Raw genomic sequence first — 18,468 nt, forward strand, 5'->3', positions numbered from 1 at the left:
GCTTTGCCCTCTAGGGGAACCTCCCTGTGTCTCCCAGGGCGCAGCCTTATGCCTCATGTAAAGGTAAACACGGAACACCAGCTCTGCCTGTAGCTTGGCAGGCTTAACCCAAGGGGCACTGGAAGGGTGGCTCCTGCCACCACATTAGACTGAGTGCCCTTCTGGCAGAATGCAGGTTCTGGCCCATGTGCCTCCAAGGGTTGTCTTGAAGAGTTGTTGGCCTAGTTGATAAACTCGTGAATAAAAATGACAATAATAAAAACAAACATGCAAGTGAATATTTCATTACAATTTTTGAAAACAAAGACAAAAAGAATCATAAGCAATCAATTTACAACCCAGAAAATAATTACAGATAATTGTACAAGGGTAAAACAGTATCTTCTATGTTGTATTTGTTGTTGGTCTCCTTTTCTCTCCTTTAAAAATAATTTTTGAATGGAACAACTTACTTGGGTGAAGTCTAAATTGCTTAATTACATAGCCTGTAAATAGGAAAACTAGCAACTGGGTGACTTGGAACACTTGCTCCTTCTCGCCTTTTGATGAAACATGCAAGGTGAGAGGAGCGAGTGGAAACCAACAGTACAAGCATAGAAAGGAGGCAGAAACTATTGCCTGGCAAGCCTGGTGAGGTACAGGGCTACAGAATGAAGACTCAGTGATATGCTAGTCTCTCTCCTAACCACCCACCACCTGGCCTCTTCTCTACTCATCCCAAAGGAGACTTTGTTCCCTGTTCCCCCACTCCTCTGGGAGCGAGCCACTGTGGTTTCAAAACAGTCATGCAATGCAAAGAATTCTTACATGCGTGTCGGGGTACCTTTACCTATCATTCCCATCGTTGTTACCAATGAACACTGACTAATGATCTAATATTCAGAAGAAGCAACACAAAACACCTTGCAGTTGTCAGCCCATTAATTTGGCCATAGACACCCCAAAGGAGAAAACTGAGGCACAGAGAAGCAAATGTTAACCTTACCTGGGAGTGGCAGTCTGAAAAGATCAGACCAGCTTTCCCCCACCAGACACCAAGCTGTCTAACGCAGTGCAAAGGGCTATATGGTCTTTGGCAGAAATGAATGGGAAACCATTCTCACCACCTCTGTCCTGGAAAGTTGGGGAAATAATCAAGAACAAATTTGGTCCCTACACAGATATGGCCAGGTGGGTCTTCCCTGTAACACTAGCTAGAGCAGAGGCCATCTTTCTCATAGGGTTGTGAGGAGTGAGGGAGAGAGCACAGGTAAAGCACCTAGACGGTGGCTGGCACTACTAGATGCTCAGTAAACACAGCTATTATCTTTTATCAACACTCTTACATACCCTTTCCCCTCACCCCTTTTCTTGTCTGTACCATAAGCAGACATTCCAAATGCCTCCCCAGGGAGACTTGGGAGCAAACGATTTCCAGGCTGCACTTCCCTCTGAGATGCCACCATCTTCTGGTTCATTCTTCACTGGGCCTGCTACCTAAGTTCCCAGGACTCCCAGCTCCTGTGGAAAACTTCTGATGGGAAAGGCAATGGGTGACTTCTTACCCCTTTCTTTACTCTCACTTTGCAGTCCTAGGAAACTTGCAGCCACGCCCTCCCAGGTTTGCAAAGGGAGGTATGGGGTTCTCTGGGGACTTACACAGGAGTACAATTTAAATTGGAAGCTCTCAAGAAATCTCAGAAATGCTTCCTCTACTTTTTTTTTTTCAGTAGAGATTGGAGAACTAGCAAACAGATCCTTGTAAACACAGAAGGGCAAAATGATTTAATTTTTTCATTAAATTTCTGGATGAGTGGAGGCACAGTGCTCTGTGCGTGTGGTGGGGCGGGGTGTGTTTTCTTATTGATGAAATGCACTGCGCAGGTCAACGCTGTAAATTGACATTGACAAAAGCTGATTACGGGGGTGGAGGGGGTGTGGTATGAGGATATTGGTGCTTGTTTAGGTGGGCTGTGAATGTGACCGTGCGAAGGGAGAGGCGTGCCCGGAGAGCGCGGGAAAGATTACTGGTGAGCCAAGTGTGTGTCTATTCCCATAGTGCCCTGGCTAGCAGCAGCCCCTGGCCAGGCGAGGGGTGTGATGTGGGAGTGGGGTGGGAGGGGGCAGCAGGCGGGGCCTGCCACGTCACTTGGGGAGTGAGTGTTGGGAAGGAAGGACAGAGCGGAGAGCCGAGCCGCTGCAGCTGCGGTGGCTGCAGCAGAGCTGTGGGGAGGTGGGTCCCCGCGCCTCGGCGCCGGGGCAGCCCCAGGGCCCTTTCCTAGGCCCGCGGCTAGGCCCCTAGGGAGGAGGTGGCAGCTGTGGCGCGGGAACGGCGACCTTGGCTAGACTGAGCCAGCGGTGGACGTAGGGCGGAGGCCGAGCCCCGCCAGGAGTCTTAGCGGAGCCTGAAGGAGGCGCATCTGGCGCTTTGGTACCCGCGGCAGTCTGGGGGCTTGAGCTGTTGGAGAAGCGCAGTGAGAGCTGGGAAGTGCTCCCATTGCGGACCCCTGCGTCCCGGAGCCCAGTCTCAGGCACGGAGTGGGCGAAGCCAAGCGTCTTTTCGGACATCCAGTATCACACGCGCCAGTTTGCTGTTCCAGGTATCCCAGTAAGCTCTAGCACCCAGGCACGGACAACTGGAGGCGCAAAGCCAAATCCTCTGCACCCAGGGCACCTCCCCTGACCTAGCCTTGCAGGGACCAAGGCTTCTGGGCTCCCCGACCCAACCGCAGGTCAGACGGCTAGCTCCAAGGAGCGCGAGCCCCACCCTAGAAAAGAGGGCTCAGCTGGGCGCTGGGAAGCGCTGCTGCGCTCCAGAGGTTGTATCGGGGGCGCTGTTCCAGTGGCGGGCAGAGCACGGCGGGGAGGACATGAGATCCGAGAAATCCCTTACGCTGGCGGCGCCGGGGGAGATCCGTGGGCCGGAGGGGGAGCAACAGGATGCGGGAGACTTCCCGGAGGACGGCGCGGGCGGGGGCTGCTGTAGTAGCGAGCGGCTGGTGATCAACATCTCCGGGCTGCGCTTTGAGACACAATTGCGCACCCTGTCGCTCTTTCCCGACACTCTGCTGGGAGACCCAGGCCGCCGCGTCCGCTTCTTCGACCCCCTGAGGAACGAGTACTTCTTCGATCGAAACCGGCCCAGCTTCGACGCCATCCTCTACTACTACCAGTCAGGGGGCCGGCTGCGAAGGCCGGTCAACGTGCCCCTGGACATCTTCCTGGAGGAGATTCGCTTCTACCAACTGGGGGATGAGGCTCTGGCGGCCTTTCGGGAGGACGAGGGCTGCCTGCCCGAAGGTGGTGAGGACGAGAAGCCTCTGCCCTCCCAGCCCTTCCAGCGCCAGGTGTGGCTTCTCTTCGAGTACCCGGAGAGCTCTGGGCCCGCCAGGGGCATCGCCATCGTCTCTGTGTTGGTCATTCTCATCTCCATCGTCATCTTTTGTCTGGAGACTTTGCCCCAGTTTCGTGCAGATGGTCGAGGTGGAAGCAATGGTGGTGGTGGTGTGAGCAGAGTCTCCCCAGTTTCCAGGGGGAGTCAGGAGGAAGAGGAGGATGAAGATGATACCTATACATTTCATCCTGGCATCACTCCTGGAAGAGTGGGGGCAGGGGGCTCATCCTCACTAAGTACTCTTGGGGGCTCCTTCTTTACCGACCCCTTCTTTCTGGTGGAGACTCTGTGCATTGTTTGGTTCACTTTTGAGCTCCTGGTGCGTTTCTCTGCCTGCCCCAGCAAGCCCGCTTTCTTCCGCAACATCATGAACATCATCGACTTGGTGGCCATCTTCCCTTACTTTATCACCCTGGGCACAGAGCTGGTGCAGCAGCAAGAGCAGCAGTCAGCCAGTGGAGGGGGCGGCCAGAACGGGCAGCAGGCCATGTCTCTGGCCATCCTCCGAGTGATCCGCCTGGTCCGGGTGTTCCGCATCTTCAAGCTCTCCCGCCACTCTAAGGGGCTGCAGATCCTGGGCAAGACCTTGCAGGCCTCCATGCGGGAGCTGGGCCTGCTCATCTTCTTCCTCTTTATCGGAGTCATCCTCTTCTCCAGTGCCGTCTACTTCGCAGAGGCTGATGATGATGATTCACTCTTTCCCAGCATCCCGGATGCCTTCTGGTGGGCAGTGGTTACAATGACCACAGTAGGTTATGGGGACATGTACCCCATGACAGTTGGTGGCAAGATTGTGGGCTCGCTATGTGCCATTGCTGGAGTCCTCACCATCGCCCTACCGGTGCCTGTCATTGTCTCCAACTTCAACTACTTCTACCACCGGGAGACCGAGCAGGAGGAGCAAGGCCAGTACACTCATGTCACTTGTGGGCAACCTGCACCGGACCTGAAGGCAGCCGACAATGGACTTGGCAAAGCTGAATTCTCTGAGGCCACCCGGGAACGGAGACCCAGCTACCTTCCCACTCCACATCGGATGTATGCAGAGAAAAGGATGCTCACTGAGGTTTGACCAGTGCAGGAAGGGCCTGCACAAGAAGGGTGACCCTGAGCAAATAATTTCTTGGGGTTCCTTTTCATTATCCACAACTCTCACCTGAGCTTCAGGTGACTTCCTGACTCTTTCCCCAATCCCCAGTGCATGGCATCCAGGACCAAATACCTGGACTGTCAACCTTGTTGCTTGGTCCCTGCAGCATTCAAGTTTTACTCATCTAAGTGATATTTTTGAAATGCCAATGGTGCCGCCCATTCATGCCTATCTTCTGTTATGTGGGTGAGATTTCTGTCTGATTTTCCTTCAAGACTCTGGTTTTTCATGTTCTAGACTTCTAATAGCTGTAGGTATGGCAATGTCAATGGGATGGAAACCAGGTTACACCTGGGTCCTGTTTCTGTCCCCAGTGCCCTTTGTTTGGGGTCATGCACTTGTCTTAGCTTCTTGCCAGGTGGTAACTGGCAGAAGCCAGAGGACAGAAATCATACTCATCCTGTGGTTTCATTCCAGGGCCCTGTAACACCTGCTGGTCATCCTGCAGAAGGACCTTGGGAGAGCCTTTAGATGCACAGCCTCAAAATATGTTATTCATCTCTAATCTTGGGTGGAATTAGAGAAACTACAATTAAACTTGGCCATCTGGAGGACATTACATTAATGTGAGTCCTGGACCAAAGGGGCCAGTGGATTCTTCCAGGTGTACTCTGACACAGTAGACATCAGTATTTGGTCTACATTTAGTCCTGCCCCTCCCACCCCCACCATGATCCCCTGACTCTCTCTAGCTTCCAGGAAGGTTCTTTCTCAGAGCCAAATACTCTATGTGCAAGTGCCTTCCTGTGCAGAGGAACTAGTGAAAGGGAACCACACAGCCAGAAGAAATGGCCAAACAGAGTCAGGCAACTGGCATGTCCACATAATCTGAAGAGAGGTGTCACTTAAACAGATATTGTCATCTCAGAGGGGCAGAGGAAGCCACAGGCGGCTTCTTGCAGACGGCAGGTTTTTCTCCCTCGCTTTTCCCCAGCGTCTCTAGCTCTCCACCCTTCTTCTTCCGAATTAGATTTAGGACAGTTGAAGGCTTTCTGAAACAAACTCCAGCTCAAGCCTGCAGAGAGGTGGAAGCACACATTGGATGCTAGTGTGGGGCTCTTCCCGTCTTGTTGGGAATGGAATAGGTGGTTTAGAGTAAGGAAGAAGCATTCTTTCTTTGCTGACAACCACACTGCTAGAGGTTTTTCACTGAGTCAAGCAAACATTTGCTTGACCCTGCCCTTTGGACCTGCAGCCTACTTGCTCTAACTGGTAAGGAGAGGTGGCAAGTCACCACTGGACTAAACCCTCCCCTTCCATCGTGAAACTCCTGCCTTCCATCACATTGCCCACCTCCCCTCATTTCTCTCTGGGTTATATTGTCATTTGTTTGCTGCCTTGATAAACTGTGATGTACTGTTCTGAGCTCTTTTGGGTACAGTTCAGAAACCAAAAGGACTGTTAACATGTTTTTAATTTTATATCTATGCTTTAAGACTCTTGGATGAGAATTTTTTGTTAAAGAAAATTTTCTCAAAGAGCAGCTTATGAGGGACAGCCTTTTGAGGGTTTTCTTGAGAGACACTATGGCTCCTGTGAGTGCCAGATCTCAATCTGGATTTTGCCACAGCATTACAGGGTAATTTTGGCGCCACCCTCTTTGTGCCTCAGTTTCCCCACCCATTACATGGGAACATCAATGTCTTCCCCTCCCTACCTCATGGGGAATGTTCGATGAACTCATCTGGGAAGCTGGGGATGATGCTATGCAAATGTGTGAATTTTGGTAATGGACTTGATTTTTAGTTCATTACCCTGTCTCCCATCTCCCATAGGCAAAGCCTCTCCCCACCCTAGAGTTACTGCCTTGGATCCAAAGCCCAAGAATAGGCCACTATGAGCCTTTAGTTCCTTAAGTCCCTTCTTAGTCTCTTGAACTGGCCTGTCTTTCTTCTTACCCTTCAGGAAGGAGGTTGCTCTTTAGGCAGGTTCAGCGGGACCCTTCCAGAACCAGAGGCTACCTTGATTGGGAGCTTAGCTCCTCCAAACCTGAAACACAGTGGGAGATAGAGGAGTTCACGATTCAGAAACCTGCTCTGGGGCCATGAAGTGCTGCTTCCTCAAATCTGTTCAGTTCCTTCTGGGCATTTGGGGAAAGGAGAAGTGCCCAGCCGAGGGCAAATGTTGGAACATAATAGGCATGTATCTCTATATGTGATCATCTTCATCATCATTACTAATAAAAAAACATTTCCTTTTAAAGTCAGAGCATGCCCGAAAGTAAAGGTTTCGTGGAGTGCTGGGCTCTCCAGGGACTCTAGTTGCCGTAGCAACCTTCCAGTCTGTTCTCTCTATCTTCTGATTTGGGCAGCAAGGGAGAATAGGAGACTGCATATCTCTAGCTTCTGAAATGGGACATCTCCCCATATTGGGTTAGGGTCTGGTAGTGCCAGGACAGGAATGCATGACCTTTGACAAAGCAGGTCCCTAAAACTTGCACCTGGACCTTTCTTCCTGGTTTCCTACCTAGTCATTGAAGCTGCCTCATCTCACCTCTGATTCTTTAGAAACTTGAATGCTAAGCAACTGCCAGTTAAACCAATGTCAATATTATCTTTTTTCAAAATGACAAGAGGAACATTGGAGGGGACTTGATCCTGTCGAGAGTCGTAAGGTTTTAATCCATAATAGTGTCATGGAGTTTTCATCTCCTCAGAGAGAGGCTCCTCCCAGTTCTAAGAGACACAGAGAAAAATGATATCCCCCCCCCCCACCGCCCCCCTGCCCTCCATGGAACAGTCTAGCTCCTGGGGGGAATTTCATAGGTGGTTCTTCTTAACATGTGGAAGAAAAACTGAGAGGCTGTGACCTGACCTAGTTTCTGTGGAGGATTTTGCCAAGTGATCCCTCTCTGACTCTGAGCCTATTTATGTGGATTTTGTGCCCTGAGCACCAAGAGAATATTCACCCTGCGTTACTGTGACAGCTGGGGTGGCGATTTCACAGCTGCCAGCAAAGGCCAGGTTTAGGCCATCCTTACACCTGACTCCAGCCAACAGCAGCTCCCACAGGTCTTCCCGGATCTCTTAGGCTCAACAGAGACATGCAACAGTCCTCCTGCCTGATCATCTCCAAGATGAGAGGAAGGGACAGCTGGCCCTCAGTGCATCTGAGGTAGGTCCCACTGCTGGGGAATTTTGTATGAGCTCAGTCCTTTGGGCCAAATTAGAACTCAGGGTGGGGAGGGCTGGGGAGAAGGTTTGGGGAAAACCTGGGTGTGGGTTTCCTTCACCTAGCAGCCGCCTTGCTCTCTTTCTGTGTGTGTTTGACTCCATCTACTTCGGTTTCCTTCTCTATTTCTCTTCTCCTACTGCTCATTTGCCCCACCCTTTCTAATTGTCTCTTCTTTGCATTTTCCCCTTCTTTCCATCCTCCCTTGCTCTGCATTTTTTTTCTTCTCACATTTCCCTTCTGTTGTTTTAACCTCTTCTTCCCTCTGTGCGTATCTTTCTTTCTCTCTCCCCCTTGTCACCATTTTAGTGTCTGGGAGCACCTGTATGTTTCTGCAGAGGTCACATCTGGGACTCTAGGACTAGCTGTGTTTGCTAAGACAGTTGTTCTCCAGAATTCCCTTTCCCTTGACATCTCAGTAGACCATCTGTTCCTACCGTGCTCACCTCTATGGAGGGAAGTCCTGAACTTATAAAGCAAGATGAGATTGCTGTGGGTTTAGAAAAGTATCTTCCACAAATGTTCTGAACTTGCAAGGATGAGAGAAAGAGAAAAAGAGAGAGAGAGGGGGAGAAAACCTGATAAGTCTCAGATAAATACGCCGCCATATAGCACTGAATATATTCATCTTAGGGTCTCTCAACCTTAAAATCCTTATAGGGGTGTTCAAGACATAGAAACAGTAGTTAATAAAATGCACAGAGAAAAGATGACTTAGGAAAGTATAAGATTGGAATTAGCCTAGAAAAAGCCTTAACTCAGGGGTGACCTTAGTTCACTGGAAGGTTCTCAGAGCACCCAGCTGTCTCTCTTGCACACTGAAGACAGAACAAAAGCTAGGACATAAATCCTGGGGGTTTGAGGTGTAGGGGACACCGCTTGAAAAGATGGATAAGATCCACCGGCCACCCTGTAAGAGGGCTAGTATATTCTTGTTGGAGGTCATAGAGCTTAGGGTGAGTCCCAGCTGCACCAAGACAGAGGCGGGGGGGGGGGGGTGCTCTGGGGGGGTAATGGAAGTTACCTCTAAAACAGGATGGTGGTGAGGGTTGCACAACTCTATAAATTAACCCAAAACATCACCGATTGTGTAAAAAAGTGCAATAATCTGGGAGAGCCACATCTTGGCTGAAGGAATGGTTTGGATTTAAAAATTGAGAAGTTTAGCATCTTTAAGGTGGACCAAATTGGTATCCAGGATGAGATAACATTTTTTCTTCTGCCACATGGGGACACTTTAGGGCCTTTCACAGTTGCTCCTTGCTACTCACGTACTGCGCCAAGAATTGATTTTTTTTTGACAATCAAACCATGGTGGGATTTGCATATTTATTTGTTTGTTTTACTCTAATGTTTGTTTTACTCTAAAGACAGGTCAGACTGTTTTAGGTAAATGTACAGCATAGTTAGCATTATTAAACTACAATAAGTATGGTGGAAATTATTCATTACACAGGACTAAGGCAGTGGACTTGTCCAAGGTACTCACACTTTGCTGGCAAAACAAAAACAAAAACAACAAAAACCCCACAAGCAAACCAAAATACCCCACCTAAGCTCTGCACCTGTAAACACAGACTTCCTTAAGGAATCTCGTGGGAGTCAGGGCCTCATCCTCCTTCCTCCTCCCTTTCCCTGAAGCAGCCATTCACCCTTCACTGTCTGCTGAGAGGGCCCAGCAGTCGGGTGCTCTGGGCAAACAGAAGAATGATTCTCTTGCTCTTGCCTTTCACTCCCTGACCCCTTCCTCCCCTCCCCTTGGTGCTTTTCCTCACATGACACCTTCCAGTCCTACTGCTTATCTTTCCTTCTCCACTGGCTGAACCCTTGCTTTGGCAGTATTTCTATTGCCCGGCATCTGTATGTAAATGCCAACTAGATTCCCAGAGAATATTGTCCCCTGGACAGTTTGGCTGGCACTGATGTCCTGGCTCAGATTGGTTGTGACTGTGTGTTATTGCCCCAGGAAGCAAAGTGTGGTCCAGTCCTCGCTTGTCAAGGTCACTTAGGGGAGGAAAAGAAATTCCTTCTTTAAACTGTAGGATTTCCTCTCTCCATCCCACTCCATACTCAGCCCCCTCAGGCTGCACAGATGCCTCATGACAGAATCAGGCCTGGAGCTTGGGGCTAACCGGGAGATGGAGCTTCCCAGGGTCAGGCCACTGGGAATAACGACAGATGGGCTCCTGGTCCTCATGTCCCTGTGCCTCGCAATGAGCCACTTTTCGGTCTGGATGAGAGGCCTCTGAGGGGTTGGAGATTGTCATGTCTTTCATGTCCATTTGCTCTGCGCTCCCAGAGAAAGGACTTTACCTGGCCTCTTCCTCCCTTCTCGGTCCCCATCCCCTTGGCAGCCTAAGGGGGCGTGGGTTAAACCTAGCAGTGACTGCTTTCCAAATGTGATCCAGACAGGGCAGTGACTCCCTCAGCTCCAGAACAAAAGAGGAAAGGGGGCCCACACTGTAGTTAGTATCATTAATACTGGTCTCACCTTGGCTATTGCTTAACCTGTTTGGGGCCTAGCCATGGTGGGGTTTATGACAAATACATTTTTTTAAACACAGCTCCAATCTCATCTTTGTTGCTATGGAGAGGATTTTTCAGCAGACACTCTTTGCCCACCCCTAGCAAACATCTTGGAACCTTAAGCAGCCTCAGCTGCAGGCTGCAGGGAGCGTAGACAGACCCTGGCTCTTTTGGCGAGAGCTAAGTCGACATTTCAAAAGGAAATTGCAGCCACGCAGTCTGCTGGCGCTGCTATTTTTGACATGCTTGCTGTTCTCCCAGGCTTGACAACCACTGTCTCCAGGAGACAGACAAACCCGCTCTTGGCAGCAGAGACACTTTGATTTGAGAAAGAACATAGGAAGCCAGTCCTGCACTGGGAGGGGCCGGAGGACCTGCTGTCCCTTCCCTCTCCTCTGGGAAGCCTGGCACAGCGAGGGATCACAGTTCCGAGGCTGGAGGTGCCATCCTCACCCGGCGAATTTTCACTCTGCTTTCCTCCCTAGCGAGAGCAGTTTTAACAAGTATGAGAATGCACCATTCATTTAAAGCACATCCAGTGCTTTCTGACATCATGTCATATAACAAAGAGGTTAGGAGCATGGGCTCTGGGGCCAGATATTTCTGGGTTCAAATCCCAGGCTGGCCCTGCTGAGTGATATTGAGAAAGTTTGACACTGCACTGTGCCTCAGTTTCCTTTTCTGTCAAGAGGGGGGACAATAACCACCAATTTCATAGAGGTGTTTTGAGGACTGAGTTAGCACAGGGTCTGGCAGAAGTAAGGCTTGCTTGAGTGTGGCTGGTAGGGTGTGTGAATGTCTTGCACAAGATGGACAGCAATTTGAACATTTCACCTAAAATGTCATATGGTGTGCTTGAGTGTGATACTGTTATGTTACAGAATTACATGCTTATGATTCTGTAATATTTTTTTAATAAAAAGGAGCATTATTTGTGTCAGACCTTGTATATATACAATGTTTATGTAGTATGTAGCACTGTGTAACACTAGGGAACACTAGGTATATAGTCTATGTAACAATATTTATGCACTTTACAAAGATTAGCTGTTATTATCACTATTATTACCTTACAACAACTAAATGAGGTAGGAAGGTCAGACATTGTTTTCCTCTTTGGCAGGTAAGACAGCTGAGGCTCAGAGGGCATGTTCAAGGGCACAGAGCTCACGTGTGTGTCCCTTGTCCTCAGGAGAGGTATGTTACAGCAGAGTGCACTGTGGGTCTGGCTGGTACTAAGCGAGAAGAAGAATGGGCTCGCAGTTCCTGGAAGTGTGTGCCGGCTTTCATTTACATGCCAGTTTGTCTCTGATGGAAAACCAGCAGGTGTCCTCTGTCCTTTTCCCTCCCAAGCCCTGAAAGCACATAGCTGTATTATATCTTTCCATAGAGCCTTTCTTTACTAGCACCTCTGTTCTCCTCACCTCACAATTTAGCAGTCCCAGGGGTTGGCACTCCACTAGAGCCTTCCTCACATACTTCCTTGCATCTTCTTCCTTGGAACAAATGCAGGGTCTCACAGTTAGTCCTGGGGACAGAACCCATAGCCAGACCCCTGGCTCAGAGATTTTGTGCACTGTTCCTGTGGCTTTCAAAATCTTAGCTCCCTGGTTCTCACTCTCAGCACCCTGCTCTGTTCCCTGGCCACCTTCACACCCCATTGCACCTTTCCCCTCACTTTGCAGGTGGGAATGCCCTGTGGCATTCCGTTCTCCAGGTTCCCTTTCCTGTTTTCAGCGGGAGGAGTCAGGAAACTCTGGAGTCAGAAGAAGCCGGCTCCTCTATTCCTGTGGGTGTCTTGTTGCTTCCATTGTGACTAGAGAGCTTCCTCAGTTCTCATTGGATGTCCCTACTCAGGCCAGAATGCTCTATTGATGCTTAATGCATTCCCACAACCACTGCAGCTTCCCACGGGGGACACAGTCCAGGACACATGGCTGTATGACCCTCCCCTTCCCAAGTTCAGGGCTTCTTGGCTGGCTTGCCTTAGAAGTTTGGTTTGAATCACCACTTATTAGCTGTACCTCATTTAACCTCTCCAAGCTTCAGTTTTGTCATCTGTAAAAGAAGGAAGCTAACTCCTTTTCATGAGGTTGTAAGGTCCAAATGAGGCTGTAGCAGGAAATAAACTCCAAAAGAGCAAGCTCTTCCCTCCGACAGGCAGCTGAGGGGGCCTCCAGACACTGAATAGCCACTGGGGTTAAGGCCCAGGACCCTCTGCACTCTCAGAGGAAGGCACAGTCCCTGGGACTTCACTTTGTTCTCTCAAACAAACACTGAAATGGAATATGACATTAAAAAATTGACTCAGGATAGCTAGCTATTTTACCAGAAGGCTCTTTGCCTAAAGGATTCACAGCAGAATCTCTTTAAATAATTGCATTTAACGATGTGATGTAACATATAGAAATAATCAGAATATATCTTGTAAGAATGGAATGATACACTGAAAATATTTTTTCAACAGTTAGTTTCCAACCCGAGTAGATGAGGAATCTGTCACCTCTTCCCACGAACACCAGCACGTTGCAAAGGGCAGTATCGAGGGTCACTCGGACAGAATGTGGGGGCTGCGAGGGGTGGTAAGCGTCCTCTCACGTAGGAGTAATCGAGGCTCAGAGGTGGATGACTAGCCCCTCTCACACTGGCAGCTGGGGCATGGCTGAGTCTAGGGCTCCTGTTTTCTGACTCTAACTTCAGTGTATTTTATCATGGAAAATGGAAACCTAGAGATTATTTAACCATGTTTAAACCAACTTTATTCACTTTTATTTTCTGATTCTAACTTCAGTGTATTTTTCCATGGAAAATGGAAACCTAGAGATTATTTAACCATGTTTAAACCAACTTTATTCACTTCCTATCCAACCAAACTGCTTATCTGAGCTTTCCATAGGAAATGGAATTACATGCTTTTGCATTTCATTATTGTCTCCCTCCTGACTTTCCGGGGTTCAGAGGCAGCAGGCCTAGCTAGAGAAATCCTTAATCAGAAAATCAGCAGCTGGGTTTTTAAGGAAGGATTAATAATTGTTACTCTAGACAGTACCAAAGGTATATTGCACTTTGCAAAGAGAAGTTGGTGCACAGGCTCTGGCCTGGGCAGCCATGTCCTGGGCCTCTAATCTCACCAAGTCAGAGAGTCTGGAACCTCTCAGGGCTTGACTCGTTCTGTTAAATGTTGGAACTGGGATGCAGGAAACTGGCATAGGTTGGAAATCAGGAAAGCAGAGGTTACTTGAGATTTCTCTGTTTTACAGAGGAAGATAGGAATGCAGAAAGTTAGCATCTTACCCACGAGTGCTGACTCCTGATGCCCCGGGAAAAAGAACCAGCTGCTAGGCTCTTCCCTGCACATTGTTGCCCTGGTAGAAAACAAGAAGTTATTGTTGGGTTACAGATCTCTTTTATAAATCACGGGGAGAACAAAGTTTCCAGAAGTCGTAGTAGCTGAGCCATAAATCAGACTGGCACTCCCCAGCTGTGTGGAGGCACTTTGGCATTGCTGGAAAGAGAGAAAGTCTGGCGTGCAGGGGCAAACAGCATGTGCCCTGAAGGAACCCTCTATGTGCTCCAGGGAGGGGTCCCATCTGCCCACCCCTTAGCCACACCCAGCCAGACTCTCTTCCTGGTCATCGCCCTCTGCTCTTCTGGAATTGTGTTAGTTTCTTTGTTTAGTTTATTTTGTTTTGTTTTGTTTTACTTTATTTTATTTTATCTGCAACCCTCTGGTTCATGCTTTTGCATGCCTGCAGAATTCCAAATGGTAGTCACAGAGCACCAAGCCTAACATTGCAGGTTACCCCTTCCAAACAACAGGTCCCAAATCAGCGACTCCTGGGCCAAATATGATACAACAATTACCAAATACAGAATATGACAATTATATTTCAATAAAGCTGGAAAAACATACACTAAATATTGGAATATTTCATACACAGTGCTTGATTTCAGTTTCTCTTGAAAAACTAAAGGTCTGGTCTCATTTTCCCTGCATTTTGACTTTCCAACATCAGCCAGCAGGAGCTGAGTGAAGCTGTCCCCATCGATGGAGCTGGGATGTTTTTTGCCCAGTGTCCACTGAAGCTTGGCCATCTGTCATTTTCGTGGTGTCCACAGCACTGTCTTTTTTACAGGTGGGAAACACTTCCCTCCATGTGCATTTTCACAACAGGTTAGAAAACCAAAGACTGAAGGGTGGCAAGTTTAGGGCAACTGGCCCGGCCTGCTTCATCTGGTGACTCCGCGGACACAGGTGCACATGACTGCTCTCGGACACCCCCCTGTGGGATCTCATTGTACTGGGTCATGGTGGATGGTTACTGGGGCTGGAACAAGGTGGGGTTGTTGGAAACGGATTGTGAGAGCAGAAGTGAGGGCTGGGGGCTGGGGTGGGGAGTCACAACTCCAGGTCAGAGACAGGATGTGTGATCACTGTATCTTGACTTTTGGCTGTAAAGGTGGCTGTAAAGGTGGAGTCATGTCTGACAGTGGGGCCTTGGGAGAGATAGGAAAGCCTGTCCTCGAAAAGGCTCTCCTTGTGCCCTGTCGGTGGGACTGCACACTGGTGTAGCCCCCACGAAAAACAGTATGGGAATTCCTAAAAAAACTACAAAGAGATATGCCATACGACTCAGCGATTCCATCTCTGGGTAATTATCTACAGAAAACAAAAACACTAACTCAAAAAGATATATGCATCCCTATGTTTATTGCAGTATTGTTTACAATTGTCAAGATATAGAAGCAACCTAAGTGTCCATTGATAGAAGAGTGGCTAAAGAGGATGTGGTGTATTTGCAATGGAATATTATGCAACAACAAAAAAGAATGAAATCTTGCCATTTGCAACAACATGGATGGATCTAGAGAGTATTATGCCAAGTGAAATGTCAGGCAGAGATAGACAAATACTGTATGCTTTCACTTGTATATGGAGTCTAAAAAACAAAACAAACAGAACAGGCTCATAGAAACAGAGACCAAAGGGATGGGTAACAGAGGGGAAGGGCTTGGGATGGGTGAGAAGGGGAAGGGGAATATAGTCAATAATATTGTGATAAGTTTGCACAGTGCAGATGGTTACTAGAATTAGTGAGGTGATCACATTGTAAAGTATAAAAATGTCAAATCACTATATTGTACACCTGAAACTAATATAAGATTGTATGTCAGTGATACTTAAATAAAAGGTAAATTAAAAAATTCAAAAACCGAAAAAAAAACAAGTTTGAGAAACTGTTGGAGAAACTGTCGGAGTAGAGAATAGCAAAAGATTTCTTTAACAAGGCACCAATAAATCACCAACTAAGAGAGTGGAAAAAAAAAGAAGGCCCTCCTCTTTTCCTAGCTTTACCTGTAATTTCATTAAAAATATTTCAGGGCCAGAATTCAAGATGGGAGTCTCAACAGCATTTTGGGTAGAATCTACTCAAAATCCTTAGGATTCCAAGAGAGAAGTAGATTTCACACTGGTCACCCCTCACTGGGGACAGCTTTCACTTCTGAAAATCCAAAATCAAGAGAATTGCAAAACACCTCCTTCCCAATTTGCCCTTATTGAATGAATCAGGTTGGGCTTAGGGGAAATCCATCGTGGACCTTATATCTCACCGCCTGTCTGCCTCACTTTCCTGAATAAGTGCACCTCTCAGAAGTTGTTTTTTTACATGAGTGAGTGGGTGTGTGTGTGTGTCTATAAGAGTAGTAGAATCATTTTTCTATCAGAGGTTCTTTTTAATAAAAGAGAACCTTTTAAACACTCACAATAAACTTAAAAGAGAAATGAACTTAAACTAGTTTATGGCATACTTCATGCAATCATAATTCCTTCCTTCAATGGAAGGAAAAAGAATGCTATGGTATTAGAAATGGTGGGAATTGCTGACCAGATTTGAGAAGGAAAGGGTTTTTTATTCGTTGGATGGACTAAGGGATGTTTTTCCAAATGTATGTTCAAAAGTGGGAACTCTAAGAAACTCTATTACCATTTTCTCTTTTTCTCACTGCATTTTGACTCCCAGTATGAATATGCAAGTGTGCAGCATCGCCTTTCTGTCATTCCTAGCCATGTCAGGTGAGGCAGTATGGAAGAAATGAAGGCATAGTCTGAGTCCTTTGTCTCTTAACTTTGCAGTAAGGGGTGAGGTCGGCCCACCCAGGAGTCAGCGTACAGTGCTGCCACCCACTGGCTGTGTACTGTGTGGCTCTGGGAATGTTTTGATCTCTGACCTTGGTTTTCTCCTCTGTAAAATTAGGGCATTATTATAACATCCTTCATGGTGGCTGGTGGAATTCAGTGAGATAATGCTAACCAGGTGCCTCAAGGGGCCTGGTATGTAGTAAGCACCCAACAAAGGGGGGTTATTATTTCCATAGTCTCTTTCTTCTTCGCCTGCTTCAGTGGGGTAATGAGGCATAGGCAAGGCCCCTGGAAATTGCTCAACCTTTAAAGCAGTTGAAACCACTCAAAGCTTTTGTGAATTAAAGTCTTTTGAGAAATAAGTATGCAAAAGTTTCTTTCACTGGATAGATTTGTATTACCTGACCTAAAATGGAGCATGATTTGGCTATTCAACCATCAAATACCTGGCCTTACCAAAGGTGACTCATGTAAATGGGCTTGATACCACTTTAAACTAAAAATTTCTTCCAGGCTAAAAAAAAAAGCCAGCAGAAGAGAATATCCAGGGATTCTGACAAATTCCTTTAAAAAGAACATAAGCAATGAAGTGACTTATCCATCCAAAATCTCTGGGAGCAGTAAGAACTTTCAGCTCCCTTATGAATTAACTGCGAGTTGAATAACAGAGTGTGGGGAGAGCCCGTGGCTCAGCCCTTCACCTGCCTGACCTCTGGGCTGGCTGTGCGTGGGAGGACGGGCTATAAGGAGACTGCCCAAGGACCGGTGGACACTTCCTCACATGCCCACCATGCTCATAAATGTGCCTTTTGTGATGTGTTTGGGAGTGGTGTTCTTTGGAATTATAATACAAGTCAGTGGAAAATATGACTTAGTTTACAGATAATGTGTTTACTTACAGTCAGCATTTCAGGAATGCATTTAATTTACAACGTGAGTTCAGCTCCTGATGTGTAAGTAGAGAATATGACAAAATGAGATCATACAATTGAGTTGGAAGGGGCTTCTGAAAGTCACAGAATCCATTACTCTGCCCCAGCTCCATTAGAAAATGTTCCTAATTATCCCAGGCTTATTCTGAAACATCCCCAGAGAGAGAGAATCATAACTGAGACTCCTTCAATCTATTTGTGTTTGAGCTTCACAACCCTTGTTGTCAGGATGTTCTTCCGGTCTTGGTGACACAGCTGCTGTACCTTACATTTCTTTCCTCCTACTCTGTCATCTACTGATGTGGATCCTCAACTTCCCGTATCACCTAGAACCGTTCTTCATGCCAGTGTCTCCAGTGCAGCCTGCACACTGCTAGTCCGCCACAGCATGCCCACAGAGGAAGAGTCCCCTGGCACTATATTTCAGCAGTGCTGCCTCTTGGAGATACACAAGGTCTGTGAACATAAGATTTAGGCACCAAGAAGTCCTGCAGCAAATAAACGTATTTCATTTCTTTAACCAAGTGTTGTTTGAGCTGTTTTTACCTCAGAGAGTCTCTACCTCCTTTTGGGGGTAACTTCTTATATCTTACAAAAACTGTAATCTAAGAAATACATTTTGAGAAATTCAAAGAGATCCGAAACTCCGTCAGATGGATTTGAGTCATGGAACCTGAGCCCTTAGAAAAGGTTCTTTCAATGGACCATTCTTGTGGTTTTTCATCCCCCTCCTTGAGTTTTACAGAGACATATAAAATCAGAATTTCAATAAAGCTCTGGGAAATGTAAAAGAAGATATTCTCTCCCTGTTGCCCTTCAAAGCCTTCTTAAATAGAAGTCTTTGAGAAAAATAACTGTAAGAATGGGTTTATTGTTAAATCTGGCAATGGGCACATTGTTAGATTTAGAGTTTCTGTTCTACTTTGCTAGCAAATGTCCTCACTTCAGAGATATGTCCCCAGAAAGGAAATGTGCTTGTGGTGTTGCCTTTTGGTGAAACAGTCCACTTCCCATGCACGCTGTTAACCAAATCAAAGATGGTAGCTTGCGTTTGTGCACACAAGTACTTTTCTAGCTAAAGTGGACCTTTTAATGAAAACATTCAAGTATAGCTTTACTAATTACCATATTTATAAAGTCTTATTCACAATCTGAGCCAGACACAAAGAAATAC

General features: G+C 47.3%; 1 protein-coding gene across 1 annotated transcript in view; it reads left to right on the forward strand.

The window, feature by feature from the left end:
* The first annotated feature begins 2,104 nt into the window (after window positions 1-2,104).
* KCNA6 (potassium voltage-gated channel subfamily A member 6) overlaps window positions 2,105-18,468 on the forward strand; it is a 36,888-nt gene continuing 20,524 nt past the window's right edge. Inside the window, exon 1 of the mRNA XM_028532792.2 lies at window positions 2,105-7,637. Coding sequence (XP_028388593.1) covers window positions 2,850-4,445 — 1,596 coding nt within the window. The 5' untranslated portion in view covers window positions 2,105-2,849 and the 3' untranslated portion in view covers window positions 4,446-7,637. The remainder of the gene's footprint in view (window positions 7,638-18,468) is intronic.

This window comes from Phyllostomus discolor, chromosome 2, assembly GCF_004126475.2.
Source record: "Phyllostomus discolor isolate MPI-MPIP mPhyDis1 chromosome 2, mPhyDis1.pri.v3, whole genome shotgun sequence".
Classification (NCBI taxonomy): Eukaryota; Metazoa; Chordata; class Mammalia; order Chiroptera; family Phyllostomidae; genus Phyllostomus; species Phyllostomus discolor.